General features: G+C 40.7%; 6 protein-coding genes across 11 annotated transcripts; 4 read left to right on the top strand and 2 right to left on the bottom strand.

Moving 5' to 3' along the window:
* Positions 1-149: 149 nt before the first annotated feature.
* On the bottom strand, positions 150-2,340 carry IntS11 (integrator complex subunit 11). Its single transcript, XM_017244459.3, has 3 exons — positions 1,973-2,340; positions 920-1,894; positions 150-864 (listed from the first exon to the last, which is right to left on the bottom strand). The coding sequence occupies exons 1-3, from the start codon at positions 2,184-2,186 to the stop codon at positions 260-262; spliced, it is 1,794 nt and encodes a 597-aa protein (XP_017099948.1). The 5' UTR covers positions 2,187-2,340; the 3' UTR covers positions 150-259.
* Positions 2,341-2,523: 183 nt separating this feature from the next.
* On the top strand, positions 2,524-5,938 carry Wdr24 (WD repeat domain 24). Of its 4 annotated transcripts, none has more exons than XM_017244567.3 (8): positions 2,524-2,746; positions 2,816-3,458; positions 3,520-3,852; positions 3,905-3,986; positions 4,049-4,204; positions 4,255-4,713; positions 4,799-4,984; positions 5,046-5,938. In XM_017244567.3, the coding sequence occupies exons 1-8, from the start codon at positions 2,629-2,631 to the stop codon at positions 5,400-5,402; spliced, it is 2,334 nt and encodes a 777-aa protein (XP_017100056.2). In that variant the 5' UTR covers positions 2,524-2,628; the 3' UTR covers positions 5,403-5,938. The 4 variants fall into 4 exon arrangements, with proteins under 4 accessions (XP_017100056.2, XP_017100054.2, XP_017100055.2 ...); XM_017244565.3 differs by having other exon boundaries at positions 2,525-2,746; positions 4,040-4,204; XM_017244566.3 differs by having other exon boundaries at positions 2,525-2,746; positions 3,902-3,986.
* Positions 5,662-7,784, bottom strand: Gnpnat (glucosamine 6-phosphate N-acetyltransferase). Of its 2 annotated transcripts, none has more exons than XM_017244570.3 (5): positions 7,521-7,784; positions 6,734-6,944; positions 6,547-6,674; positions 6,423-6,484; positions 5,662-6,366 (listed from the first exon to the last, which is right to left on the bottom strand). In XM_017244570.3, the coding sequence occupies exons 1-5, from the start codon at positions 7,521-7,523 to the stop codon at positions 6,123-6,125; spliced, it is 648 nt and encodes a 215-aa protein (XP_017100059.1). In that variant the 5' UTR covers positions 7,524-7,784; the 3' UTR covers positions 5,662-6,122. The 2 variants fall into 2 exon arrangements, with proteins under 2 accessions (XP_017100059.1, XP_017100057.1); XM_017244568.3 differs by lacking the exon at positions 7,521-7,784 and adding an exon at positions 7,044-7,200.
* LOC122321640 (serine protease grass-like) lies at positions 7,750-17,036 on the top strand. Its single transcript, XM_070281968.1, has 4 exons — positions 7,750-7,777; positions 15,760-15,885; positions 15,943-15,982; positions 16,045-17,036. The coding sequence occupies exons 1-4, from the start codon at positions 7,750-7,752 to the stop codon at positions 16,637-16,639; spliced, it is 789 nt and encodes a 262-aa protein (XP_070138069.1). The 3' UTR covers positions 16,640-17,036.
* A 1,824-nt stretch (positions 17,037-18,860) lies between these two features.
* Positions 18,861-20,520, top strand: LOC122321639 (serine protease grass-like). Of its 2 annotated transcripts, XM_070281526.1 has the most exons (4): positions 18,861-19,098; positions 19,156-19,369; positions 19,427-19,466; positions 19,529-20,520. In XM_070281526.1, the coding sequence occupies exons 1-4, from the start codon at positions 18,871-18,873 to the stop codon at positions 20,121-20,123; spliced, it is 1,077 nt and encodes a 358-aa protein (XP_070137627.1). In that variant the 5' UTR covers positions 18,861-18,870; the 3' UTR covers positions 20,124-20,520. The 2 variants fall into 2 exon arrangements, with proteins under 2 accessions (XP_070137627.1, XP_070137626.1); XM_070281525.1 differs by having other exon boundaries at positions 19,156-19,466.
* Positions 20,521-21,188: 668 nt separating this feature from the next.
* LOC122321638 (serine protease grass-like) lies at positions 21,189-22,782 on the top strand. Its single transcript, XM_043212397.2, has 4 exons — positions 21,189-21,237; positions 21,641-21,766; positions 21,825-21,864; positions 21,927-22,782. The coding sequence occupies exons 1-4, from the start codon at positions 21,189-21,191 to the stop codon at positions 22,519-22,521; spliced, it is 810 nt and encodes a 269-aa protein (XP_043068332.1). The 3' UTR covers positions 22,522-22,782.
* Positions 22,783-23,559: the final 777 nt, after the last annotated feature.

Genomic DNA, 23,559 nt, shown 5'->3' with positions numbered 1-23,559 from the left:
TATTTGTTTTAGTGAAGTGGGCAAGGAAGTGTACATCCTTTTTATTTTGAAAAATGTATACCCCATCTATGTTTTGGTTATCGAAGCCTTTTAAAGTCTCGCAAGAGCAAGTGACTCTTTATAGTTAAAAATTTATGAAAACACCTCAGTTTTGAAACTACATACATATATTTTAAAGCAAATTTCAATTTCGGAAAACAATACCTACACTTTGTGCTTAACTATGGAATTAAGGCGTGCAACTCTATTATAGTGCTCACTAGCACATATTCTGGAGAACGTTTAGTATGTAGGCGCCAATGTCTTCGTCCTGATTGGTCCAGGATATCAAAATGTTCTTTTGCTTTGCATCTTTCTCGTCCTCCTCCACTTTCACCTCGACGGACTCAATGGATATGGAGCCATTCTCCTGCATCGTAACCGTCCAGCCGGCTAGCTTTTCCTCGAGAATCGTCTTTAGCCTTTCACTGGTGCGGATCATGGGTCCTGAGTCGTCCATCTTTACCTTTGACGTGAATCGCATAACATGCCGATTGATTCCGATTTCCTTCAGGGCATCCGTCAAGTTTTGCAGCATTATTCGATTGTCTTTCATCACAAGGACACCGTGGATGAGACGTCGCCGCTTGGGGTCCGGCGGTTGGGCATTGTAGGTGCGGGCCTCGGCTTTGAGCAGAGAAACAGATGCATCTACTGGTATCTTTACGGGTGTGGAGATCACGCAGGTCTCTCCATTAGCCGGCATGTAGGTTTCCAGATTGAACTCGTCCTTGATCTTGGAACGCAAGAACTTCATTTTTTCAGCTTCCCCATGAACGAGCATTACGTTTTTCGGCTCGCAATTTTGGATCAACTGCATGATGCCTGAAAAGATACTAAGTTTTATATAATAATCCCATGTAAGGTATAGTGCACGTACCCTTGGCATCAGCATGAGCCGAGAAGCTCATGTATTCCACGGCCATTTTGACTTCCACCACCTGACGATTCTCAAACTCCACCTTCTTGGCTCCCCCAAGGATTTTGTTGCCCACGGTACCTTGCACACAGTAGCCGGGCATAATAACCATGTTGTTCTCGTTGGGCGCCCACTTCTTGAAGATCTGCAGCGATAAGCCAGCGTGCAACATTCCCGGTGTGGCAAACACCACCATTGCACCAGGATTGTCGATGTAAGCCTTGTCAAATGGTTTTATGTGCTTGAAGTCAAACATGTTGCGGTGGACGAAGGTCTTGCGAATCTTCTGGTTGGTCCAAGTGATGAACATTTTATAGTAGGTGTTTGCCTTTTCTGTGAGCCCCAGAGCAAAGTATATGGGGTACTTGAGGTTCATTCGGTCCCAGTACGTCTCCAGAAGAATGCAAAGCTCCTGGGCACGGCCAAGTGCGAAGACTGGAATTAGAACCTTGCCACCTTTGGCCACGCATTCGTGAACTTTCTTGAGAAAATCGCGCTCCCGGCACCGTTTCGAGTCTCTGATTGTTGTGGCGTACGTGCTCTCTGAGATCAGCAAGTCAGGACGGCACTTGTCGATCCAAGCGGCACCTAGATGCCGATCCGGAGTCATGTTGTAATCTCCGGTGTAGACCACACTCTGAGAACCCACTTTGATCCAAAACATGGCCGCGCCCAAAACGTGACCGGCATAGTAGGCCTTGATCTCCAGATCGGTGTCCACCATCATACTTTGATGGAGGGTGACGGGTATCACCTTCTTCATGCAATCCTTGATCATCTGGGTGGTGAAAAAGTTCGATTCTCCCTTCCGTTCTACGGCAACCTTTCGCATATCCTCCAGCAGAATAGGAGCTATGGCTTTGGTCGGGTGGGTCATGTAAATTGGTCCTGTGTAGCCAACTATCTCCGACATGTACGGTAGGGCGCCGCAGTGATCTGGAATGCACGCAATCGATAATCAACCGATTAGACCACCAATTTGCTATTCAGAGATAAGAAGTGGAAGCTACTCACCAAGGTGAAAGTGGGAAATGATCACACAGTCAATGTGACTGGTGATGGGGCCATCAGGGACGATGTAGGAAAAGTCTGGGAACCGGCGTTCATCATTATAGCCCATATGCATGCCGCAATCCAACATTATGTTCTTGCCGCCCATGGAGAGCAGAAGGCAACTACGGCCCACATCCTGGCCAGCTCCCAGAGGGGTTATCTTAATGTCCGGCATGTCGTGTGCGGATCCGTTCCAGCACTGACTACTTTTCCGGCTACTTCACTTGTAACTTGTTGCGCTAGCAATTGAAATTGCCGAAGAAGTGGGCCGTGATTTTTGTAAACAGCAAGGCCGATGGTGTGGAGTTGCCACACTGCCACGATTTCTTAAGGGGTCAATACAGTGGACTGATAAGAAATCGATTATTTATTTATAATATAAAGAGAAAGAAGAAGACTAATAAAAACTTTTAAAATGATGTTATAAATATTTCACAGTAAATAATTATCATTTTAGCTTATCTTAAAAGATTTCTAGTATGACCGTAGTTTGTTTGTTTTGATTGCGTTTTTTAGCACATTTAGCAGATAAATATTTTGCCGCTCGCTCAACCTCCATCGAAAACCCCTAAGAAAGATAGCTTCTTATCAAATTGCGATTAAAAACTGCAGGCAGGATGCCCGACTCCCTAGAGGATACTTCCACCATATCCTTGAGGATCTGCTTGGAGGGCCATGCCAATGCCTTGGCTTTAAACAAGGACAACACCCAGATTGCTGTGGCTGGACGGAGCTGTAAGATTACAAAATTCAAGGTTTCGCCACAGTGTTGCAATAAATATGTTCCATTTATTTTCCAATTAGTGCTCAAGGTTTACTCCATCGATAATGATGGCTTCACGGAGTCGTGCAATATGCGTGGAGGCAAGAACCAGAATCTGAGTTACTCCTCCAACGACGTGGCCTGGTCCACACTAGATAGTAATCTTCTGGCGACGGCAGCCACCAACGGTGTGGTGTCCGTTTGGGATCTCTCCAAGTTCGGGAGGCAGAAGCAGCTTTTGGTCTACAACGAACACGAACGAACCGCCCATACTGTAACTTTCCACAGCAGTGAACCTAATATCCTTATTTCTGGCTCCCAGGATGGCACAATTAAGTGCTTTGACATCCGCTCCGATAAATCGGTCAACACTTATTTTAGTAACTCCGAATCTGTGCGCGATGTCAAGTTCAGCCCGCACACCCAGAATATATTCTCGGCTGTCTCCGAAAATGGAACAGTTCAGCTCTGGGACATGCGAAAGTGGGACAAATCCATGGTTCAATTTACGGCTCACTACGGCCCGGTTTACACCTGCGATTGGCATCCAACTCGGAACTGGCTGGCAACTGGAAGCAGGGACAAGCAGATCAAGGTGTGGAATATGGACGGTCGGCCCGGATTGGAGCACACTATTCATACCATTGCCGGAGTGGGTCGTGTCAAATGGCGCCCAGAAAGAACGTGTGTAGAGGATATCGCTTCCTTCTATTCTTGACTATATTCAAATTGCAATCTCTTGTAGATATCACATAGCCAGTTGCGCCCTGGTGGTGGACTACAGCGTTCACGTTTGGGACATCCGACGACCCTACATTCCCTTTGCTTCATTTAACGAGCACACTAACGTGACGACGGGCATTGCGTGGCAAGGTAGCGATTCTCACTGCTTGCTCTCCACCAGCAAGGATTCCACCATCTATAAGCATGCGTTTAAGGATGCGACACGACCAGCACTGAAGGCGAACGCCCAAGGGGCTGGATTGGGCAGATTTGGGGACATATCATTCGCCAACAAGATCAAGGAGTACGCTCCCAAGACCAGTGGGGTATCCAACACCAAGTCTTCCAGTTTTATGTAAGTTATAGTATTCATAATTATTCGTCTATTAAGAATTTCCTTACAGAAGTCGCAGAAAAGCAAATGTGGCTGGCAGCGTGCAATTTCATTTGGATCATTCCAAGATGTACAAGTTTGCGCTTAACGACACGGTAGGATGGATATCTTTAGATCTTTTAGATGTTAGCCAATTAATTTTTTGTAGTTCCTTCAGTTTTCAGGGTACCCACTGAGTGAATCCGAAGCAAAGCCCAGGCAGGAACACGAAAGTTTCATCGGCTGCGCCAGGGAACTTATAATCAGTGGCAAAAAGCTGGCCGAACTTTGTGAGCATAATGCCGAGGTATCCAAGAAATACGGCAAACATAATGTGAGTATTTCAACGCCTTTTTAAGAAATTTATGTAACCTGATTTTGTAGGCATCTACGTTGTGGAACTTCATTAAACTTTTCTACGGCAGTAATCACTTTGAACCGCCTTTTGAGCATCGCTCTTCGTTTTCGAATCAAAAAAATCCCATGAACTCTCGTCGCGCCACTAAAGTTGCCAGTGATTGGCCGCAGCAGCGGAATGATCTTGGCCAGGATCTCAATGGCAACACACCCGAAACAGCCAACGAAATTTCCGTGGCTAATGCGGATGATGACCCACTCGGAGGCACTGGAGTGGAGCATCCCCCCACAAGCTCTGTGATTCTCTCCGAAACTGAAATTATCAGCGTGATTAATTTCGACAATTTCGAGCTTTTGCGCAACGGATTTATTTATGTGGGTCCTACGGAGTGCGCCAAGGCATTAGCTTTTCCCGCCCTGCATCATGATGTTCAGGCAGCGCGGCCCCAACTGGATCTCAAGGCATCGGATCACGAAAAGTCTCCTGTAAGCTTTTAACAAGTAGAAACATCTACGGTACATTCAACTGACATTCATCAGTTTTTACAAAAATTTGTAATTTATTTTGTAGCCTCCCCATGTTCCCACGGTCTTGAAAGTTAGTCACGTCCCGCCAATACCCATGTGGGAGCCCCATAAGTTTGTGGGTGATGCGCTTATGCTGATGAACGATGTGGGGGATGTGCAAACGGCATTGACTGTACTTATTTCATTGGGAGAGGCTCGAAAACTTTTGCCAATCGAGGATACATTGGTGGTAAATTAACAATGAACTTCTCATCTAAACAAACTTTAAATTCTGTTTTTTTTTTTTAAAGGAACACTGGTTTCATACTTATGTAGACCAGTTGCATCGCTATGAGCTTTGGAACGAGGCATGCGAGGTGATCAACCGTTCCTGGCTACGCTCGGTGCAGCAGCTTAATCAACACTCCACGGCGATGCACCTAAATTGCGGCGAATGTGGACGACCGATGGGGGGAAAGGTGGGCTGGTATTGCGACAAGTGCAAGTCCATGCAGTCGGCCAAGTGCTGTGTGTGTGGCCTCATAGTGCGAGGTGTCTATGCCTGGTGCCAAGGGTGCTCGCATGGCGGGCACATCGAACACCTTCAGAAGTACTTTGCCAAACACTCTAAATGCCCAAAGTGTGGACATTTGTGCGCCTATTCATGAAACACGGAGGAAGCTGAGTTCTCTCAGCTTCTTTTCCCCAATTGAGTCCCCATGTACAAAGCCAAAACGTAGTCTAATAAGTATGTTGTTCTTTTAAAAATATAAAATTTGTTTTTAACCTCTGAAAGGGAATTCTGAAAACTAAAAATTGTAAAATAATTAAAAGATACACTTAATCCTAAAAAAATGTTTCTCAGTTTCAACTAATGTTCAAAGAACTTTGTCAACTTCCTAACCCATAGAATTTAGTTTTAATTAGTTTGTTTGTCATTTTTATTTATTTGTGTTTATAAAATGTAAGTGCTACTTGATAAAAGTGCTTTTGAAAGGTAATATTACAACAACCTTGGGGTTGAGAGTTGAGCCGCACATTCAGTAGCAAAAAGGGGAGAAAAAATTATAAAATTGAGAGTTCTGTAAGGATTAAACAAAGAGCAACGAGTGTTGCTGTTGCCTTTAACTAAATAACTACTTGTATGTCCTCGCGGGTGGGTGAGAAGCGACCACTGTCCCACAAGGACACCACCGCCGGCCAGCGCTGTCCAAAAATCCATCGTGCCCTCAGCGCAATGGAATTTTGACAATGTAAAGCATTATTTTTAATTTTAATGTGTGTCCAATCAAATGATATTCTGCATTGCGCCTCGCGCACTTTTCAGCCTTGAGATGAGTGGTGGTCACTCAAAGCTTGGACTTTGGAGCAGCGTTGGCGGCTAATTGTCAAGAGGCAAAATCGAGGCTCACAGTTTGGCAGGAGTCGCCTACTGTTCCGCTGGAGCCGGATGAGGTGACGTTACGCTTTAGTGTTGGTCCTTCATCGTAGCGAATGGTCATTGAGTTGGAATTTCCTGGGATGAGCACGTAGCCTAGAGATTCGTAAAACTTGATCAGCTTGTCCTTGCAGTCCAATGACATTTTGTAGCAGCCAAGTTCTTCGGCCAGAAGTGAGACTGTTACCACGATCCTGAAAAAGAGCGAATGAAGTTAGAATTTAAATCTACAATCGTCTAGCTTCCTTACAGCTTGCCAAGTTGTTTTCCGCGGTAGGTATCGTTGACCACTACATCCTCGAGGCGGCCACGCTGAAGCAGAAAATAGGCCAAAGTTAATGGTAATACAATTATTCAATTCATTTGTAACTTACCACAGCACAGTTATGAATAAATTTGCGTTCAATGACCAAGGATGCTGCTCCGATAATCTCATTCTTCCGCGTATCCTCAATAACGGTTACAAAGTAATCCCCACTGGCTTTCATCTGCGAGAAGCGCGCTTAAAAATAACAGACAACTTATGCAAGGCTTACTAAAATAGTCTGTTTTTAGTCTTACTTAAAAACTGTGTACGACTGACATTGCCCACATGCGTGAGTTGGGAGAGTAGTTGCAGGAATCCACGGTCGTAGTCCGTATCCTTCAGGGGTCTCACCTTCATCCATGACTCTCCGGGATTAGCTGCCGAAATGAAAGGCTTGAACTTGGCTGGGCTACGGTGAAAGTCAAGCTTTATCAGCAGGCTGGGATCATACAGATACGTCTCCTCCTGGCAGATAGAGATTGAATATAGATTAGTTATTGATGAAATGGGTAGATAGGATTATCAATAAATAGGAATACAGTTTGAAACCGGCTCTGTTATTACCGAATATTGCACCATTTTGGCAATGATCTCTACACGTCAGCAAGAAACTGAGATGGAGTTAGCACTAAATGGGAATTCAGTCAACAGGTAAAGGTGTAGCGGCAGTGCCGATAACAGGAATGGTACCAAGAACAGGTTTCTTGCTCCCAACACTTTCGATTCGAGGTCCGTCAACTGGTTTAGTTTCATTTTAAATCTTTAGCGAGTCGCATACATTAATAGACAAAGCAAACCGGTAAAATGCGTACGGCACAGCCTACTAAATACTTGTATTGATTTTGGTCTGTTTTGGTTTTAACCAGGATTAAAGCAGACGACACAAAACGTGATTCCCAAGGTCGCGGTGACTGAACTGCCACATGGCCGCATCGTTTGCTTGTTTATTTTCACCTACATCCCCATGTCTTGCTGGCAAAATATTTCCACCTCCAAAGATATACATACATATATATGTACATATGTAGAACTATAACTTACCATGATTTTATCTAATGGTAGATAGCAATAATGAAGCACCAGTAAGCACTATCTTTCTACGCTGCCGATAAAATAATGCCGAAACTTAGGCGGAAGTTTTCCCGCAGCTTTATCACCGAAGTTTCGTATTCGACTGAGAGGAAAACACAAGCCGCGCCAATCGTGCAAGCCCCAGCAAGCTGAGTGCTAATTGGCAGTCGTGAGCGGCGAATGCAGTTTTAAAGGTGAAATGACCCTGAAGGTGGTGTCGAGTGAATGTAAACATTTGAACAGCTGATTAGGAAGAGAAAGGTTCTATGGGAGAAAATTAGTGAATGATACAAACCGGGAATCGAAATCGGTATCGGTATCGGAATAACAGGGTTGAAGCTTTTTTTTTACAACACTGGATAGCAGTTCTCGGATGATTCTGTTAAAAACGCGGCAATTTTAAATTTCCATAAAATAAAATTGGCTACGGGCGCTGCAAAGCCGAGTGCAGTTCAGCGAAAGCAGCTAATGACTTAGTAAAATCTAATTTAAAAAAAAAAGGGTACGAACCCAAAATACTAAAACGTTTCATTTTCAAGACCGGCATTATCTTTCAAATCCCCACAAAATTTTCTCTTCCTGAATTAAAAGAATTCATTTCATCGGCAATTCCCATCCACGAAATTGTTCGAGTGCATAGGAAAAACGAAAATAAAGATATGGTGCCTACTTCCAGGGTTAAAATAATCTTTGAAGGTGCACAAATTCCGGAGGAGGTCGTCTTCTTATATGTATACTAAAGTTAAGGTCGAACTTTTTGTTCCATTTAGTCAGTGCTTTAGGTGTTTCAGGTTTGGCCATTTCGCTCAACACTGCAAACAGACCCATGAAATTTGTCGCGATTGTTCCCTTTTGCATCCAAGGGAAGATAAATGTAATGTTCTCAAGTGCGCAAACTGAAACAGCCTCATTTTGCTACTGAGCTTGAATGCCCAGCAAGAAAGAGGGCTTTTGCTATCCAAAAATGCATGACATTTGAAAATCTTTCCAGAATAGAAGTCAAAACCAAGTTTCCTGCTTTATTTGAGAAGCAATCTGCTTACTCTTTTGAAATTTTTAATTCATCTGATTTTCCTCTGATTCAGACCCAGAAAAAATCAGCCATTCCAGTGTTGCAGAACAATATGCAAGTAGTTAAAATTAATCAAAACCGTATTAATGAATGTACGTCAAATTAGCGTCGCTCAGTTAGCGTCGAAGTGGAACGGTGGAATTGGAACACAGCAACGAATATTTTGTTTTTCAATTATTTCCGTATTTAGCCACTAAATTTAATCAAATAAACACTAGAATTGTTAAAAATTGAATAAACTATTGTTTTTTCTTACTTTGAGCGGGTTCTTCACTCTTTAAGTAGCTTAAAAATGGGGTTGAAAAATTGCCCCTACACTGTATTGAGCATTATCTTAGAAATAAGAGGATGCGCCAATAAGCGCGATACACCAGCTTATAGCCCATTCTTTTGAGAATATGCCCTGAAAATTTCATTAAAATCGTTCCCTACGTTTTGGAGCAAATCGACTAAAAGTGGACCAACCCGGCTAACAGCCCATACAAAAATGACCCCAAAAAATTGTTTTTCCAATTGTGAAGCTCCAAGAGGATGCGCCAATATGCACGGTAGTGGAGTCGATGAAGGACCTTTTCAAGTATATATGGACCAAAAATCATACAAATCGTTCCCACAGATTTTGAGAAAATCGAATTACAGTTTCCCATATAATTTGAACTAATAAGAGGAGCGCCAACCAGTGAACCGGAACCAGTCCGCAAAAAGTTCATTGAACTAGTTTAAAAATACTATATGGCTCTGTTAGACTTATTAAGTCCTTCACAGAGGATGCGCCAAATTGCACGGTATACCGTTGAAAAGCTTATTTTATTTAGAACATTATAAGAATATTTTTATTTAAATCGCTCCCACAGATTTAAAGAAATCAAGTCCCGAAAATTTCAGACCCTGATTCACCAACACTGGCCATTAACAGCATCACATATTTCTGCGCTGCCTAACACGGCGCTAGCCGTTATGGAATTTGAATGCCCCCCTAGCTTTTTTTAAAGAGGATGCGCCATTATGCACGGTATACCATGAGAAAGCTAATTTTTAGCCCGTTCGAATGGTACCAGTGCCATTAAAATCCTTCCCACAGATTTTTAGAAATCAAGTCCCGAAATTTTCGGGACCTGGTTTGCCAATACTGGCCATTATCATTTTTCCGTGTTTGCACGCTGCACAACACGGCAGCCGCCATTATGTATGTTTGCCTTTTTTTTAAAGAGGATGCGCCATTATGCACGGTATACCACGAGAAAGCTAATTTTTAGCCCGTTCGAATGGTACCAGTGCCATTAAAATCCTTCCCACAGATTTTTAGAAATCAAGTCCCGAAATTTTCGGGACCTGGTTTGCCAATACTGGCCATTATCATTTTTCCGTGTTTGCACGCTGCACAACACGGCAGCCGCCATTATGTATGTTTGCTTTTTTTTAAAGAGGATGCGCCATTATGCACGGTATACCACGAGAAAGCTAATTTTTAGCCCGTTCGAATGGTACCAGTGCCATTAAAATCCTTCCCACAGATTTTTAGAAATCAAGTCCCGAAATTTTCGGGACCTGGTTTGCCAATACTGGCCATTATCATTTTTCCGTGTTTGCACGCTGCACAACACGGCAGCCGCCATTATGTATGTTTGCCTTTTTTTAAAGAGGATGCGCCATTATGCACGGTATACCACGAGAAAGCTAATTTTTAGCCCGTTCGAATGGTACCAGTGCCATTAAAATCCTTCCCACAGATTTTTAGAAATCAAGTCCCGAAATTTTCGGGACCTGGTTTCCCAATACTGGCCATTATCATTTTTCCGTGTTTGCACGCTGCACAACACGGCAGCCGCCATTATGTATGTTTGCCTTTTTTTAAAGAGGATGCGCCATTATGCACGGTATACCACGAGAAAGCTAATTTTTAGCCCGTTCGAATGGTACCAGTGCCATTAAAATCCTTCCCACAGATTTTTAGAAATCAAGTCCCGAAATTTTCGGGACCTGGTTTGCCAATACTGGCCATTATCATTTTCCCGGGTTTTGACGCTGCCCAACACTTATGGCGCCATTAAAAAAAGAGCTCATGTACGTACATACATACATACATATATAGAAAACACATGGCAGCATACATACATATATAGAAAACATATGGCATAGAAACTACTATATGTATGTATGCTGCCATATGTTTTCTATATATGTATGTATGCTGCCATGTGTTTTCTATATATGTATGTATGTATGTACGTACATGAGCTCTTTTTTTAATGGCGCCACAAGTGTTGGGCAGCGTCAAAACCCGGGAAAATGATAATGGCCAGTATTGGCAAACCAGGTCCCGAAAATTTCGGGACTTGATTTCTAAAAATCTGTGGGAAGGATTTTAATGGCACTGGTACCATTCGAACGGGCTAAAAATTAGCTTTCTCGTGGTATACCGTGCATAATGGCGCATCCTCTTTAAAAAAAGGCAAACATACATAATGGCGGCTGCCGTGTTGTGCAGCGTGCAAACACGGAAAAATGATAATGGCCAGTATTGGGAAACCAGGTCCCGAAAATTTCGGGACTTGATTTCTAAAAATCTGTGGGAAGGATTTTAATGGCACTGGTACCATTCGAACGGGCTAAAAATTAGCTTTCTCGTGGTATACCGTGCATAATGGCGCATCCTCTTTAAAAAAAGGCAAACATACATAATGGCGGCTGCCGTGTTGTGCAGCGTGCAAACACGGAAAAATGATAATGGCCAGTATTGGCAAACCAGGTCCCGAAAATTTCGGGACTTGATTTCTAAAAATCTGTGGGAAGGATTTTAATGGCACTGGTACCATTCGAACGGGCTAAAAATTAGCTTTCTCGTGGTATACCGTGCATAATGGCGCATCCTCTTTAAAAAAAGGCAAACATACATAATGGCGGCTGCCGTGTTGTGCAGCGTGCAAACACGGAAAAATGATAATGGCCAGTATTGGCAAACCAGGTCCCGAAAATTTCGGGACTTGATTTCTAAAAATCTGTGGGAAGGATTTTAATGGCACTGGTACCATTCGAACGGGCTAAAAATTAGCTTTCTCGTGGTATACCGTGCATAATGGCGCATCCTCTTTAAAAAAAGGCAAACATACATAATGGCGGCTGCCGTGTTGTGCAGCGTGCAAACACGGAAAAATGATAATGGCCAGTATTGGCAAACCAGGTCCCGAAAATTTCGGGACTTGATTTCTAAAAATCTGTGGGAAGGATTTTAATGGCACTGGTACCATTCGAACGGGCTAAAAATTAGCTTTCTCGTGGTATACCGTGCATAATGGCGCATCCTCTTTAAAAAAAAGGCAAACATACATAATGGCGGCTGCCGTGTTGTGCAGCGTGCAAACACGGAAAAATGATAATGGCCAGTATTGGGAAACCAGGTCCCGAAAATTTCGGGACTTGATTTCTAAAAATCTGTGGGAAGGATTTTAATGGCACTGGTACCATTCGAACGGGCTAAAAATTAGCTTTCTCGTGGTATACCGTGCATAATGGCGCATCCTCTTTAAAAAAAAGCAAACATACATAATGGCGGCTGCCGTGTTGTGCAGCGTGCAAACACGGAAAAATGATAATGGCCAGTATTGGCAAACCAGGTCCCGAAAATTTCGGGACTTGATTTCTAAAAATCTGTGGGAAGGATTTTAATGGCACTGGTACCATTCGAACGGGCTAAAAATTAGCTTTCTCGTGGTATACCGTGCATAATGGCGCATCCTCTTTAAAAAAAAGGCAAACATACATAATGGCGGCTGCCGTGTTGTGCAGCGTGCAAACACGGAAAAATGATAATGGCCAGTATTGGCAAACCAGGTCCCGAAAATTTCGGGACTTGATTTCTAAAAATCTGTGGGAAGGATTTTAATGGCACTGGTACCATTCGAACGGGCTAAAAATTAGCTTTCTCATGGTATACCGTGCATAATGGCGCATCCTCTTTAAAAAAAGCTAGGGGGGCATTCAAATTCCATAACGGCTAGCGCCGTGTTAGGCAGCGCAGAAATATGTGATGCTGTTAATGGCCAGTGTTGGTGAATCAGGGTCTGAAATTTTCGGGACTTGATTTCTTTAAATCTGTGGGAGCGATTTAAATAAAAATATTCTTATAATGTTCTAAATAAAATAAGCTTTTCAACGGTATACCGTGCAATTTGGCGCATCCTCTGTGAAGGACTTAATAAGTCTAACAGAGCCATATAGTATTTTTAAACTAGTTCAATGAACTTTTTGCGGACTGGTTCCGGTTCACTGGTTGGCGCTCCTCTTATTAGTTCAAATTATATGGGAAACTGTAATTCGATTTTCTCAAAATCTGTGGGAACGATTTGTATGATTTTTGGTCCATATATACTTGAAAAGGTCCTTCATCGACTCCACTACCGTGCATATTGGCGCATCCTCTTGGAGCTTCACAATTGGAAAAACAATTTTTTGGGGTCATTTTTGTATGGGCTGTTAGCCGGGTTGGTCCACTTTTAGTCGATTTGCTCCAAAACGTAGGGAACGATTTTAATGAAATTTTCAGGGCATATTCTCAAAAGAATGGGCTATAAGCTGGTGTATCGCGCTTATTGGCGCATCCTCTTATTTCTAAGATAATGCTCAATACAGTGTAGGGGCAATTTTTCAACCCCATTTTTAAGCTACTTAAAGAGTGAAGAACCCGCTCAAAGTAAGAAAAAACAATAGTTTATTCAATTTTTAACAATGCTAGTGTTTATTTGATTAAATTTAGTGGCTAAATACGGAAATAATTGAAAAACAAAATATTCGTTGCTGTGTTCCAATTCCACCGTTCCACTTCGACGCTAACTGAGCGACGCTAATTTGACGGACATTATTAATGAGAATAGAAATGCTCAGGTCACTATGGACAATTACAAATGTGCAATTAGGGAAAATAGTTTTTCTCTTAATGAAAAATTTATTCCTCCTTTAAAATCCTCCATTTTCTCACAGCAACAACAAACCCCCTCTCCATCCCAGCCTATTACTTTGACCCAATCTTCAGCTTTAGAAACCGCCGAAAACAGTTTAATTTTTATTTCCTCTCAAATTGCTTCATTTTTTCTAGAAAATAATACAAACATTCCAGCAGATTCTAAAACCTTTTTGGAAAACCTAATATCACGTATTGCCAAAACCAATTCTGAAATTGATGTGCAAAAATTGCGCTCAAGTTCTTAAATTATTAATTTTTTAGAAGCTTCTCAGTATTATATTCATTTTTTTTTTATTTTTTTTTTTATTTATTTTATTTATATTTTTTTTTTTTTGTTTTTATTTATGAAAATCTTACAGTATAATATTCAAAGTTTGACATCCAATAATAATAAACAGCTTCTTGAACTTTTTTATAGTTAATAACAATGTAGACATTAAACATTACATTGAAGACATTACAGACATTACATTGGATTAAAAATAATGCGATGTGTAGCCTTGCTAATTTTAATTTTGTATGTAAGCCCCGTAATGACGGTTATGGGGGTGTAGGTATTTATATAAAAAAAAATATTAAGTATAAAATTATTAACTGTGATACGGAAATTGAAACCATTGGAATCTCTACGACCAACCTAAAACACAATATTAATGTTTTCAGTGTATATTCTCCCCTTAGTACCAACGTAAATGACTTCGAGAAAGGTTGTAAAAGATACAATAATTCCAAAAGATAATTCCAAAATTTCCAACAGTAATCATTTCCCAATAATATTAGAATTGTCTAATTTTACTGCTTCTACAAATAGAAATAAGCTGCTACAATCTAAAATTTTGGATGATTTTTCCAAAATTAAAATTACTTCTTTGAACAATCTCACAAATACAACAAACAGCATTTTAAAAAGAAATACAATTAAAATTTATGAAAATAACAAATATATCCCAAAAAAATACTGGGACGAGAATTGTGAGAGACTTTTTAGAGTCTCTTTAAAATTTAGACTAAGAAATGCCAGTAGACAAACATATTACAAAACTAAATTATTATCGGATGCTATAATTATACCCTTGCAGAGGGTATTATAATTTTGGTCAAAAGTGTGCAGTGAAGGAGACATCTCCGACCCTATAAAGTATATATATTCTTGATGATGATCACCTCCTGAGTTGATATGAGCATGTCCGTCTGTCTGTTTCTACGCGAACTAGTCTCCCAGTTTTAAAGCTATCGTCTTGAAACTTTGCACACACCCTTCTTTTCTTTGCACGCAGTATATATGTAAGTCGGAACGGCCCGGATCGGCCGACTATATCCTATAGCTGCCATATAACTGATTGATCGGAAATGGTATAACTTTGGTGTTTTTAGAGTTAGAGAGTTCAAATTTGACATGAGAGCTATTTTTGGCAAAACATATTACAGATTTTTTGATTTTGCTAGAGCAAGCCAAAACCGACGTCCATTTCGCGTACGTTCGCGACCTCATGTTTTTTGCCAATATTATGAAAATGAAAAATCTAAAAACAAGTATAAGAAAAAAATGCACCAAAAGCCAAAAAAAGTATCAAAAAATATTGTTTTCTTTAATTGTGTTGGCACTAATTGCGTACAAACTTAGTACGTTCGCGACCCGGGGAAATGCCCATACCAATGCCCAATGCTCATACTATAAACATTTATTTTAATTTTATTTCGTTAAACGAAATTCTATGATTAATAATGTATTATCAGTGGTACGCCTTCGTCGCATATAATGACTTCCGTGATCGTTCAGTCGCAAATCTAGCTTACGGGAAGAATGTTGAGTTTGAAATTTTTAATTCTGGCGATTTGCCTAACTCTGAGCCTGCAATGGATAGATCCTGTGGACTCTAAAGTCTGCGAGACGCATGACAAGAAAATAGGCAAATGCCGGCGTCCTAAAGATTGCCCGGCTCTTAGGCCTATTGTGCAAAAGCAGAAAAAAGGGATTCCCCTAACCCACGAGGAGCAAAAGTTTAATAAATCAGTTTTAATATGTGAAAAGGTAACTAAAGCAACGCGTGACTTTAAAGTACAGAGTCTAACTCAAGTCTTCTCCTAGAGAAAATATTTTTGCTGTGAGGATCCATTTAATGCTGAAGGAGTAGACTTGCTGAAAGAAAATGATGAAATATGCGGTATTTTCTCAGACCCTAAGGTTTTAGGAGGTAACAATGTTAGACTGGGATCTCGGCCGTGGGCGGCCATACTCGAGTTTAATACGACACAGCCTATTAGGGCACGGTTTAAATGTGGCGGCACTCTGATAACTTCGAGTAAGTTCTATAAAACATTGATCCTATGTCACTTTATTTTATTTTTTTGTTTGACAGAATTTGTCTTGACGGCTGCGCACTGTATCGAAGATACCCTGTAAGTAAAGGAGCTCAACCCAAGACAAAACACACCTACTTATAAAATACCCTTTTTTCCAGGGTATCCGTCCGTCTGGGAGAACATGATCTTAGTAAGGACGAGGACTGCTTAAGCTTTGACGATGAGCCAGTGTGTCTGGATAAACCCCTGGACGTTCCAGTCGACAAGAGTTTTGTCCACGAGGGATATGAACGTTTTAGAGCTGTGAACGATATTGCATTAATCCGCCTAAAATACCCAGTCCAGTTTACTGATTGGATACGACCCATATGTCTGCCGATAACAAAAGATCTTCAGTTTGAGAGTCAAACCAACATACGGATGGAGGTTGTCGGCTGGGGCATAACAGAAGAAGAAAAGCTCTCAGACGTCCCTAAAAAAGCTTTCATCAATCGGCTGAACTTAACCGAGTGCAACATCTTTAATCCAACGAGCACAAAACTCTGCGCCAGTGGCTTGGGGAAAGATAGCTGCAGTGGTGACTCCGGAGGACCACTGAACTATCCCACTTTATACAATGGCAAACAGCGCTGGGTGCAGGCTGGAATCGTGAGTTACGGAGTACAGAAATGTGGCAAAAATCCGTATGCGGTCTATACTGATGTGGCTGAATATATGGGTTGGATAACCGAAACCATTGCGCAAAACACATAGCCTCTCTAATCGAAATTAAAAATTGAAATCATATTGAAATAAATTATTAAAAATAATATTAACTGCTATTATTCTTAATAACACATCCTTCTTTTCCATGCACTTAGTATATACATATAGAATTCGAAACGGCCGGGATCGTCAGACTATATTCTGCCATGTAACTGATTTATCGCATCTTATCGAATTATATTTAATACAATCAATAAAAATATTTGTGGCGTTCCGTTAGCGACCATTAATTTTTGTTTTCTGTTTGTAGCGTTTTTTTAAACTTTTATGACCCTGACACTGACCCTGGCACTTGCAACCTTTTATCAACGACTCCCGATGTGGCTTCCCGAAAATATTTCAGTGCTGCCAATTCAGCTTTGCACATTTTATACCATTGCAGAGGGTATTATAGTTTTGGTCAAAAGTGTGCAACGCAGTAAAGGAGAAACCTCCGACCCTATAAAGTACATATGTATGTATATTCTTGATCAAGATGACCTCCTCAGTTGATATAAGGATGTCCGTCTGTCTGTTTCTACCCGAACTAGTCTCTCAGTTATAATCCTATCGACTTTAAACTTTGGACAAACCCTTCTTTTCTATGCACGCAGTATGTACACAAGTCGGAACGGCCGGAATCGGCCGACTATATCCTATAGCTGCAATAGGATTCGGCTCCGCTCGAAGTTAGCTTTCCTTTCTTGTTTCATTATACCCTTGCAGAGGGTATTATAGTTTTGGTCAAAAGTGTGCAACGCAGTGAAGGAGACATCTCCGACCCTATAAAGTATATATATTCTTGATGAGGATCACCTCCTGAGTTGATATGAGCATGTCCGTCTGTCCGTCTGTCTGTTTCTACGCGAACTAGTCTCCCAGTTTTAAAGCTATCGTCTTGAAACTTTGCACACACCCTTCTTTTCTTTGCACGCAGTATATAAGTCGGAACGGCCCGGATCGGCCGACTATATCCTATAGCTGCCATATAACTGATAGAGAGAGTTAGAGTTAGAGAGTTCAAATTTGACATGAGAGCTATTTTTGGCAAAACATTACGTCATGCCAAATTTCATAAGGATCAGCCGACTATATCCTATAGCTGCCATATAACTGAACGATCGGAAATGACCCAACTTTCGTGTTTTTGAAGATAGAAAGCTGGAATTTAATACAGATTCTATTTTTGGTCAGTTGATCCAACCTACCAAATTCCATTAGGATCGGCCGACTATATCCTATAGCTGCCATATAACTGAACGATCGGAAATGGTATTTGGTAGAAATATCAACTTTCGTATTTTTGAAGATAGAAGTTTGGGACTTTTTATAGATTTTGTATTGTAATAAATTGGATTATATATTCCTATTCCCATAAGGATCGGCCAACTATATCCGATGTTTGCGATATATATCCGGTTTTAACTGCAAGGGTATATAAACTTCGGCTCCGCCCGAAGTTAGCTTTCCTTTCTTGTTTTTTTTTGAAAATAACAAAAAACTAAATAATTATTTTTACAAAGTAAGAAAGGAAAATACGGAAAAATTATCAGATAATTTGACAAATCCAAAGTCAGTAAAAAAAATGTGGCAAACTATCAAATCTCTAAATTTTATAAGCAAATTAAACCCACTAGCAGCCAATATAAGGATTCTGATTTCCCACATCAGATCTCCTCAGCCCCAGACACCCCAGAATGTATTCAAAAGGAAGTTCCCTCTTTTGACATTAATAGATTAAAAGAACCTTAAATAGATTGTACTTTCCGGCATCTGATCTCACTAATTTTTTAAAATCACGTAATCCAAATTCTGCGAAAGGTCTAGACAACATTTCCTATAGCATGCTTCTTTCCCTACCCCTTGACGAAATCCAAAATTTAGTATTTATGGTTAATAAAATTTTTAACGATGGCATAGTACCTGATTCTTGGCGTAGAATAAAAGTTGTTGTAAAATCTAAAAACAAGTATAAGAAAAAAACTCACCAAAAGCCAAAAAAAGTATCAAAAAATTTTGTTTTCTTTAATTTTGTTGGCACTAATTGCGTACAAACTTAGTACGTTCGCGACCCGGGGAAATGCCCATACCAATGCCCAATGCTCATACTATAAACATTTATTTTAATTTTATTTCGTTAAACGAAATTCTATGATTAATAATGTATTATCAGTGGTACGCCTTCGTCGCATATAATGACTTCCGTGATCGTTCAGTCGCAAATCTAGCTTACGGGAAGAATGTTGAGTTTGAAATTTTTAATTCTGGCGATTTGCCTAACTCTGAGCCTGCAATGGATAGATCCTGTGGATTCTAAAGTCTGCGAGACGCATGACAAGAAAATAGGCAAATGCCGGCGTCCTAAAGATTGCCCGGCTCTTAGGCCTATTGTGCAAAAGCAGAAAAAAGGGATTCCCCTAACCCACGAGGAGCAAAGGTTTAATAAAGCAGTTTTAATATGTGAAAAGGTAACTAAAGCAACGCGTGACTTTAAAGTACAGAGTCTAACTCAAGTCTTCTCCTAGAGAAAATATTTTTGCTGTGAGGATCCATTTAATGCTGAAGGAGTAGACTTGCTGAAAGAAAATGATGAAATATGCGGTATTTTCTCAGACCCTAGGGTTTTATTAGGTAACAATGTTAGACTGGGATCTCGGCCGTGGGCGGCCATACTCGAGTTTAATACGACACAGCCTATTAGGGCACGGTTTAAATGTGGCGGCACTCTGATCACTTCGAGTAAGTTCTATAAAACATTGATCCTATGTCACTTTATTTTATTTTTTTGTTTGACAGAATTTGTCTTGACGGCTGCGCACTGTATCGAAGATACCCTGTAAGTAAAGGAGCTCAACCCAAGACAAAACACACCTACTTATAAAATACCCTTTTTTCCAGGGTATCCGTCCGTCTGGGAGAACATGATCTTAGTAAGGACGAGGACTGCTTAAGCTTTGACGATGAGCCAGTGTGTCTGGATAAACCCCTGGACGTTCCAGTCGACAAGAGTTTTGTCCACGAGGGATATGAACGTTTTAGAGCTGTGAACGATATTGCATTAATCCGCCTAAAATACCCAGTCCAGTTTACCGATTGGATACGACCCATATGTCTGCCGATAACAAAAGATCTTCAGTTTGAGAGTCAAACCAACATACCGATGGAGGTTGTCGGCTGGGGCATAACAGAAGAAGAAAAGCTCTCAGACGTCCCTAAAAAAGCTTTCATCAATCGGCTGAACTTAACCGAGTGCAACATCTTTAATCCAATGAGCACAAAACTCTGCGCCAGTGGCTTGGGGAAAGATAGCTGCAGTGGTGACTCCGGAGGACCACTGAACTATCCCACTTTATACAATGGCAAACAGCGCTGGGTGCAGGCTGGAATCGTGAGTTACGGAGTACAGAAATGTGGCAAAAATCCGTATGCGGTCTATACTGATGTGGCTGAATATATGGGTTGGATAACCGAAACCATTGCGCAAAACACATAGCCTCTCTAATCGAAATTAAAAATTGAAATCATATTGAAATAAATTATTAAAAATAATATTAACTGCTATTATTCTTAATAACACATCCTTCTTTTCCATGCACTTAGTATATACATATAGAATTCGAAACGGCCGGGATCGTCAGACTATATTCTGCCATGTAACTGATTTATCGCATCTTATCGAATTATATTTAATACAATCAATAAAAATATTTGTGGCGTTCCGTTAGCGACCATTAATTTTTGTTTTCTGTTTGTAGCGTTTTTTTAAACTTTTATGACCCTGACACTGACCCTGGCACTTGCAACCTTTTATCAACGACTCCCGATGTGGCTTCCCGAAAATATTTCAGTGCTGCCAATTCAGCTTTGCACATTTTATACCATTGCAGAGGGTATTATAGTTTTGGTCAAAAGTGTGCAACGCAGTGAAGGAGACATCTCCGACCCTATAAAGTATATATATTCTTGATGATGATCACCTCCTGAGTTGATATGAGCATGTCCGTCTGTCCGTCTGTCTGTCCGTCTGTCTGTTTCTACGCGAACTAGTCTCCTAGTTTTAAAGCTATCGTCTTGAAACTTTGCACACACCCTTCTTTTCTTTGCACGCAGTATATATGTAAGTCGGAACGGCCCGGATCGGCCGACTATATCCTATAGCTGCCATATAACTGATTGATCGGAAATGGTATAACTTTGGTGTTTTTAGAGTTAGAGAGTTCAAATTTGACATGAGAGCTATTTTTGGCAAAACATATTACAGATTTTTTGATTTTGCTAGAGCAAGCCAAAACCGACGTCCATTTCGCGTACGTTCGCGACCTCATGTTTTTTGCCAATATTATGAAAATGAAAAATCTAAAAACAAGTATAAGAAAAAAATTCACCAAAAGCCAAAAAAAGTATCAAAAAATTTTGTTTTCTTTAATTTTGTTGGCACTAATTGCGTACAAACTTAGTACGTTCGCGACCCGGGGAAATGCCCATACCAATGCCCAATGCTCATACTATAAACATTTATTTTAATTTTATTTCGTTAAACGAAATTCTATGATTAATAATGTATTATCAGTGGTACGCCTTCGTCGCATATAATGACTTCCGTGATCGTTCAGTCGCAAATCTAGCTTACGGGAAGAATGTTGAGTTTGAAATTTTTAATTGTGGCGATTTGCCTAACTCTGAGCCTGCAATGGATAGATCCTGTGGATTCTAAAGTCTGCGAGACGCATGACAAGAAAATAGGCAAATGCCGGCGTCCTAAAGATTGCCCGGCTCTTAGGCCTATTGTGCAAAAGCAGAAAAAAGGGATTCCCCTAACCCACGAGGAGCAAAGGTTTAATAAATCAGTTTTAATATGTGAAAAGGTAACTAAAGCAACGCGTGACTTTAAAGTACAGAGTCTAACTCAAGTCTTCTCCTAGAGAAAATATTTTTGCTGTGAGGATCCATTTATTGCTGAAGGAGTAGACTTGCTGAAAGAAAATGATGAAATATGCGGTATTTTCTCAGACCCTAAGGTTTTAGGAGGTAACAATGTTAGACTGGGATCTCGGCCGTGGGCGGCCATACTCGAGTTTAATACGACACAGCCTATTAGGGCACGGTTTAAATGTGGCGGCACTCTGATCACTTCGAGTAAGTTCTATAAAACATTGATCCTATGTCACTTTTTTTTTATTTTTTTGTTTGACAGAATTTGTCTTGACGGCTGCGCACTGTATCGAAGATACCCTGTAAGTAAAGGAGCTCAACCCAAGACAAAACACACCTACTTATAAAATACCCTTTTTTCCAGGGTATCCGTCCGTCTGGGAGAACATGATCTTAGTAAGGACGAGGACTGCTTAAGCTTTGACGATGAGCCAGTGTGTCTGGATAAACCCCTGGACGTTCCAGTCGACAAGAGTTTTGTCCACGAGGGATATGAACGTTTTAGAGCTGTGAACGATATTGCATTAATCCGCCTAAAATACCCAGTCCAGTTTACCGATTGGATACGACCCATATGTCTGCCGATAACAAAAGATCTTCAGTTTGAGAGTCAAACCAACATACGGATGGAGGTTGTCGGCTGGGGCATAACAGAAGAAGAAAAGCTCTCAGACGTCCCTAAAAAAGCTTTCATCAATCGGCTGAACTTAACCGAGTGCAACATCTTTAATCCAACGAGCACAAAACTCTGCGCCAGTGGCTTGGGGAAAGATAGCTGCAGTGGTGACTCCGGAGGACCACTGAACTATCCCACTTTATACAATGGCAAACAGCGCTGGGTGCAGGCTGGAATCGTGAGTTACGGAGTACAGAAATGTGGCAAAAATCCGTATGCGGTCTATACTGATGTGGCTGAATATATGGGTTGGATAACCGAAACCATTGCGCAAAACACATAGCCTCTCTAATCGAAATTAAAAATTGAAATCATATTGAAATAAATTATTAAAAATAATATTAACTGCTATTATTCTTAATAACACATCCTTCTTTTCCATGCACTTAGTATATACATATAGAATTCGAAACGGCCGGGATCGTCAGACTATATTCTGCCATGTAACTGATTTATCGCATCTTATCGAATTATATTTAATACAATCAATAAAAATATTTGTGGCGTTCCGTTAGCGACCATTAATTTTTGTTTTCTGTTTGTAGCGTTTTTTTAAACTTTTATGACCCTGACACTGACCCTGGCACTTGCAACCTTTTATCAACGACTCCCGGATGTGGCTTCCCGAAAATATTTCAGTGCTGCCAATTCAGCTTTGCACATTTTATACCATTGCAGAGGGTATTATAGTTTTGGTCAAAAGTGTGCAACGCAGTGAAGGAGACATCTCCGACCCTATAAAGTATATATATTCTTGATGATGATCACCTCCTGAGTTGATATGAGCATGTCCGTCTGTCCGTCTGTCTGTCCGTCTGTCTGTTTCTACGCGAACTAGTCTCCCAGTTTTAAAGCTATCGTCTTGAAACTTTGCACACACCCTTCTTTTCTTTGCACGCAGTATATATGTAAGTCGGAACGGCCCGGATCGGCCGACTATATCCTATAGCTGCCATATAACTGATTGATCGGAAATGGTATAACTTTGAGTTAGAGTTAGAGTTTAGAGTTAGAGAGTTCAAATTTGACATGAGAGCTATTTTTGGCAAAACATATTACAGATTTTTTGATTTTGCTAGAGCAAGCCAAAACCGACGTCCATTTCGCGTACGTTCGCGACCTCATGTTTTTTGCCAATATTATGAAAATGAAAAATCTAAAAACAAGTATAAGAAAAAAATGCACCAAAAGCCAAAAAAAGTATCAAAAAATATTGTTTTCTTTAATTGTGTTGGCACTAATTGCGTACAAACTTAGTACGTTCGCGACCCTGGGAAATGCCCATACCAATGCCCAATGCTCATACTATAAACATTTATTT

The sequence above is a fragment of the Drosophila bipectinata genome, chromosome 3R (genome assembly GCF_030179905.1).
Source record: "Drosophila bipectinata strain 14024-0381.07 chromosome 3R, DbipHiC1v2, whole genome shotgun sequence".
Lineage (NCBI taxonomy): Eukaryota > Metazoa > Arthropoda > Insecta > Diptera > Drosophilidae > Drosophila > Drosophila bipectinata.
The sequence above is the reverse complement of the archived record's forward strand: the minus strand, read 5'-3'. Positions and strand labels throughout refer to the sequence as shown.

Excerpts from the sequence above, each read along its gene's own strand:
- IntS11 (XM_017244459.3), bottom strand. The coding sequence starts at position 2,186 with ATGCCGGACATTAAGATAACCCCTCTGGGAGCTGGCCAGGATGTGGGC. Across the intron at positions 1,895-1,972 it reads CATTTCCCACTTTCACCTTG|ATCACTGCGGCGCCCTACCG; the intron begins GTGAGTAGCTTC and ends CGTGCATTCCAG. Across the intron at positions 865-919 it reads GGCTCATGCTGATGCCAAGG|GCATCATGCAGTTGATCCAA; the intron begins GTACGTGCACTA and ends GTATCTTTTCAG.
- Wdr24 (XM_017244564.3), top strand. The coding sequence starts at position 2,629 with ATGCCCGACTCCCTAGAGGATACTTCCACCATATCCTTGAGGATCTGC. Across the intron at positions 2,747-2,815 it reads TGCTGTGGCTGGACGGAGCT|TGCTCAAGGTTTACTCCATC; the intron begins GTAAGATTACAA and ends TTTTCCAATTAG. Across the intron at positions 4,985-5,045 it reads CAATCGAGGATACATTGGTG|GAACACTGGTTTCATACTTA; the intron begins GTAAATTAACAA and ends TTTTTTTTAAAG.
- Gnpnat (XM_017244568.3), bottom strand. Across the intron at positions 6,485-6,546 it reads TTATTCATAACTGTGCTGTG|CGTGGCCGCCTCGAGGATGT; the intron begins GTAAGTTACAAA and ends TTTCTGCTTCAG. Across the intron at positions 6,367-6,422 it reads GGAAAACAACTTGGCAAGCT|GATCGTGGTAACAGTCTCAC; the intron begins GTAAGGAAGCTA and ends GCTCTTTTTCAG.
- LOC122321640 (XM_070281968.1), top strand. The coding sequence starts at position 7,750 with ATGACCCTGAAGGTGGTGTCGAGTGAAT. Across the intron at positions 7,778-15,759 it reads GAAGGTGGTGTCGAGTGAAT|ACCCTAAGGTTTTAGGAGGT; the intron begins GTAAACATTTGA and ends GTATTTTCTCAG. Across the intron at positions 15,886-15,942 it reads CGGCACTCTGATAACTTCGA|AATTTGTCTTGACGGCTGCG; the intron begins GTAAGTTCTATA and ends TTTGTTTGACAG.
- LOC122321639 (XM_070281525.1), top strand. The coding sequence starts at position 18,871 with ATGTTGAGTTTGAAATTTTTAATTCTGGCGATTTGCCTAACTCTGAGC. Across the intron at positions 19,099-19,155 it reads CAGTTTTAATATGTGAAAAG|AGAAAATATTTTTGCTGTGA; the intron begins GTAACTAAAGCA and ends GTCTTCTCCTAG. Across the intron at positions 19,467-19,528 it reads CACTGTATCGAAGATACCCT|GGTATCCGTCCGTCTGGGAG; the intron begins GTAAGTAAAGGA and ends CCTTTTTTCCAG.
- LOC122321638 (XM_043212397.2), top strand. The coding sequence starts at position 21,189 with ATGTATTATCAGTGGTACGCCTTCGTCGCATATAATGACTTCCGTGAT. Across the intron at positions 21,238-21,640 it reads ATATAATGACTTCCGTGATC|ACCCTAAGGTTTTAGGAGGT; the intron begins GTTCAGTCGCAA and ends GTATTTTCTCAG. Across the intron at positions 21,865-21,926 it reads CACTGTATCGAAGATACCCT|GGTATCCGTCCGTCTGGGAG; the intron begins GTAAGTAAAGGA and ends CCTTTTTTCCAG.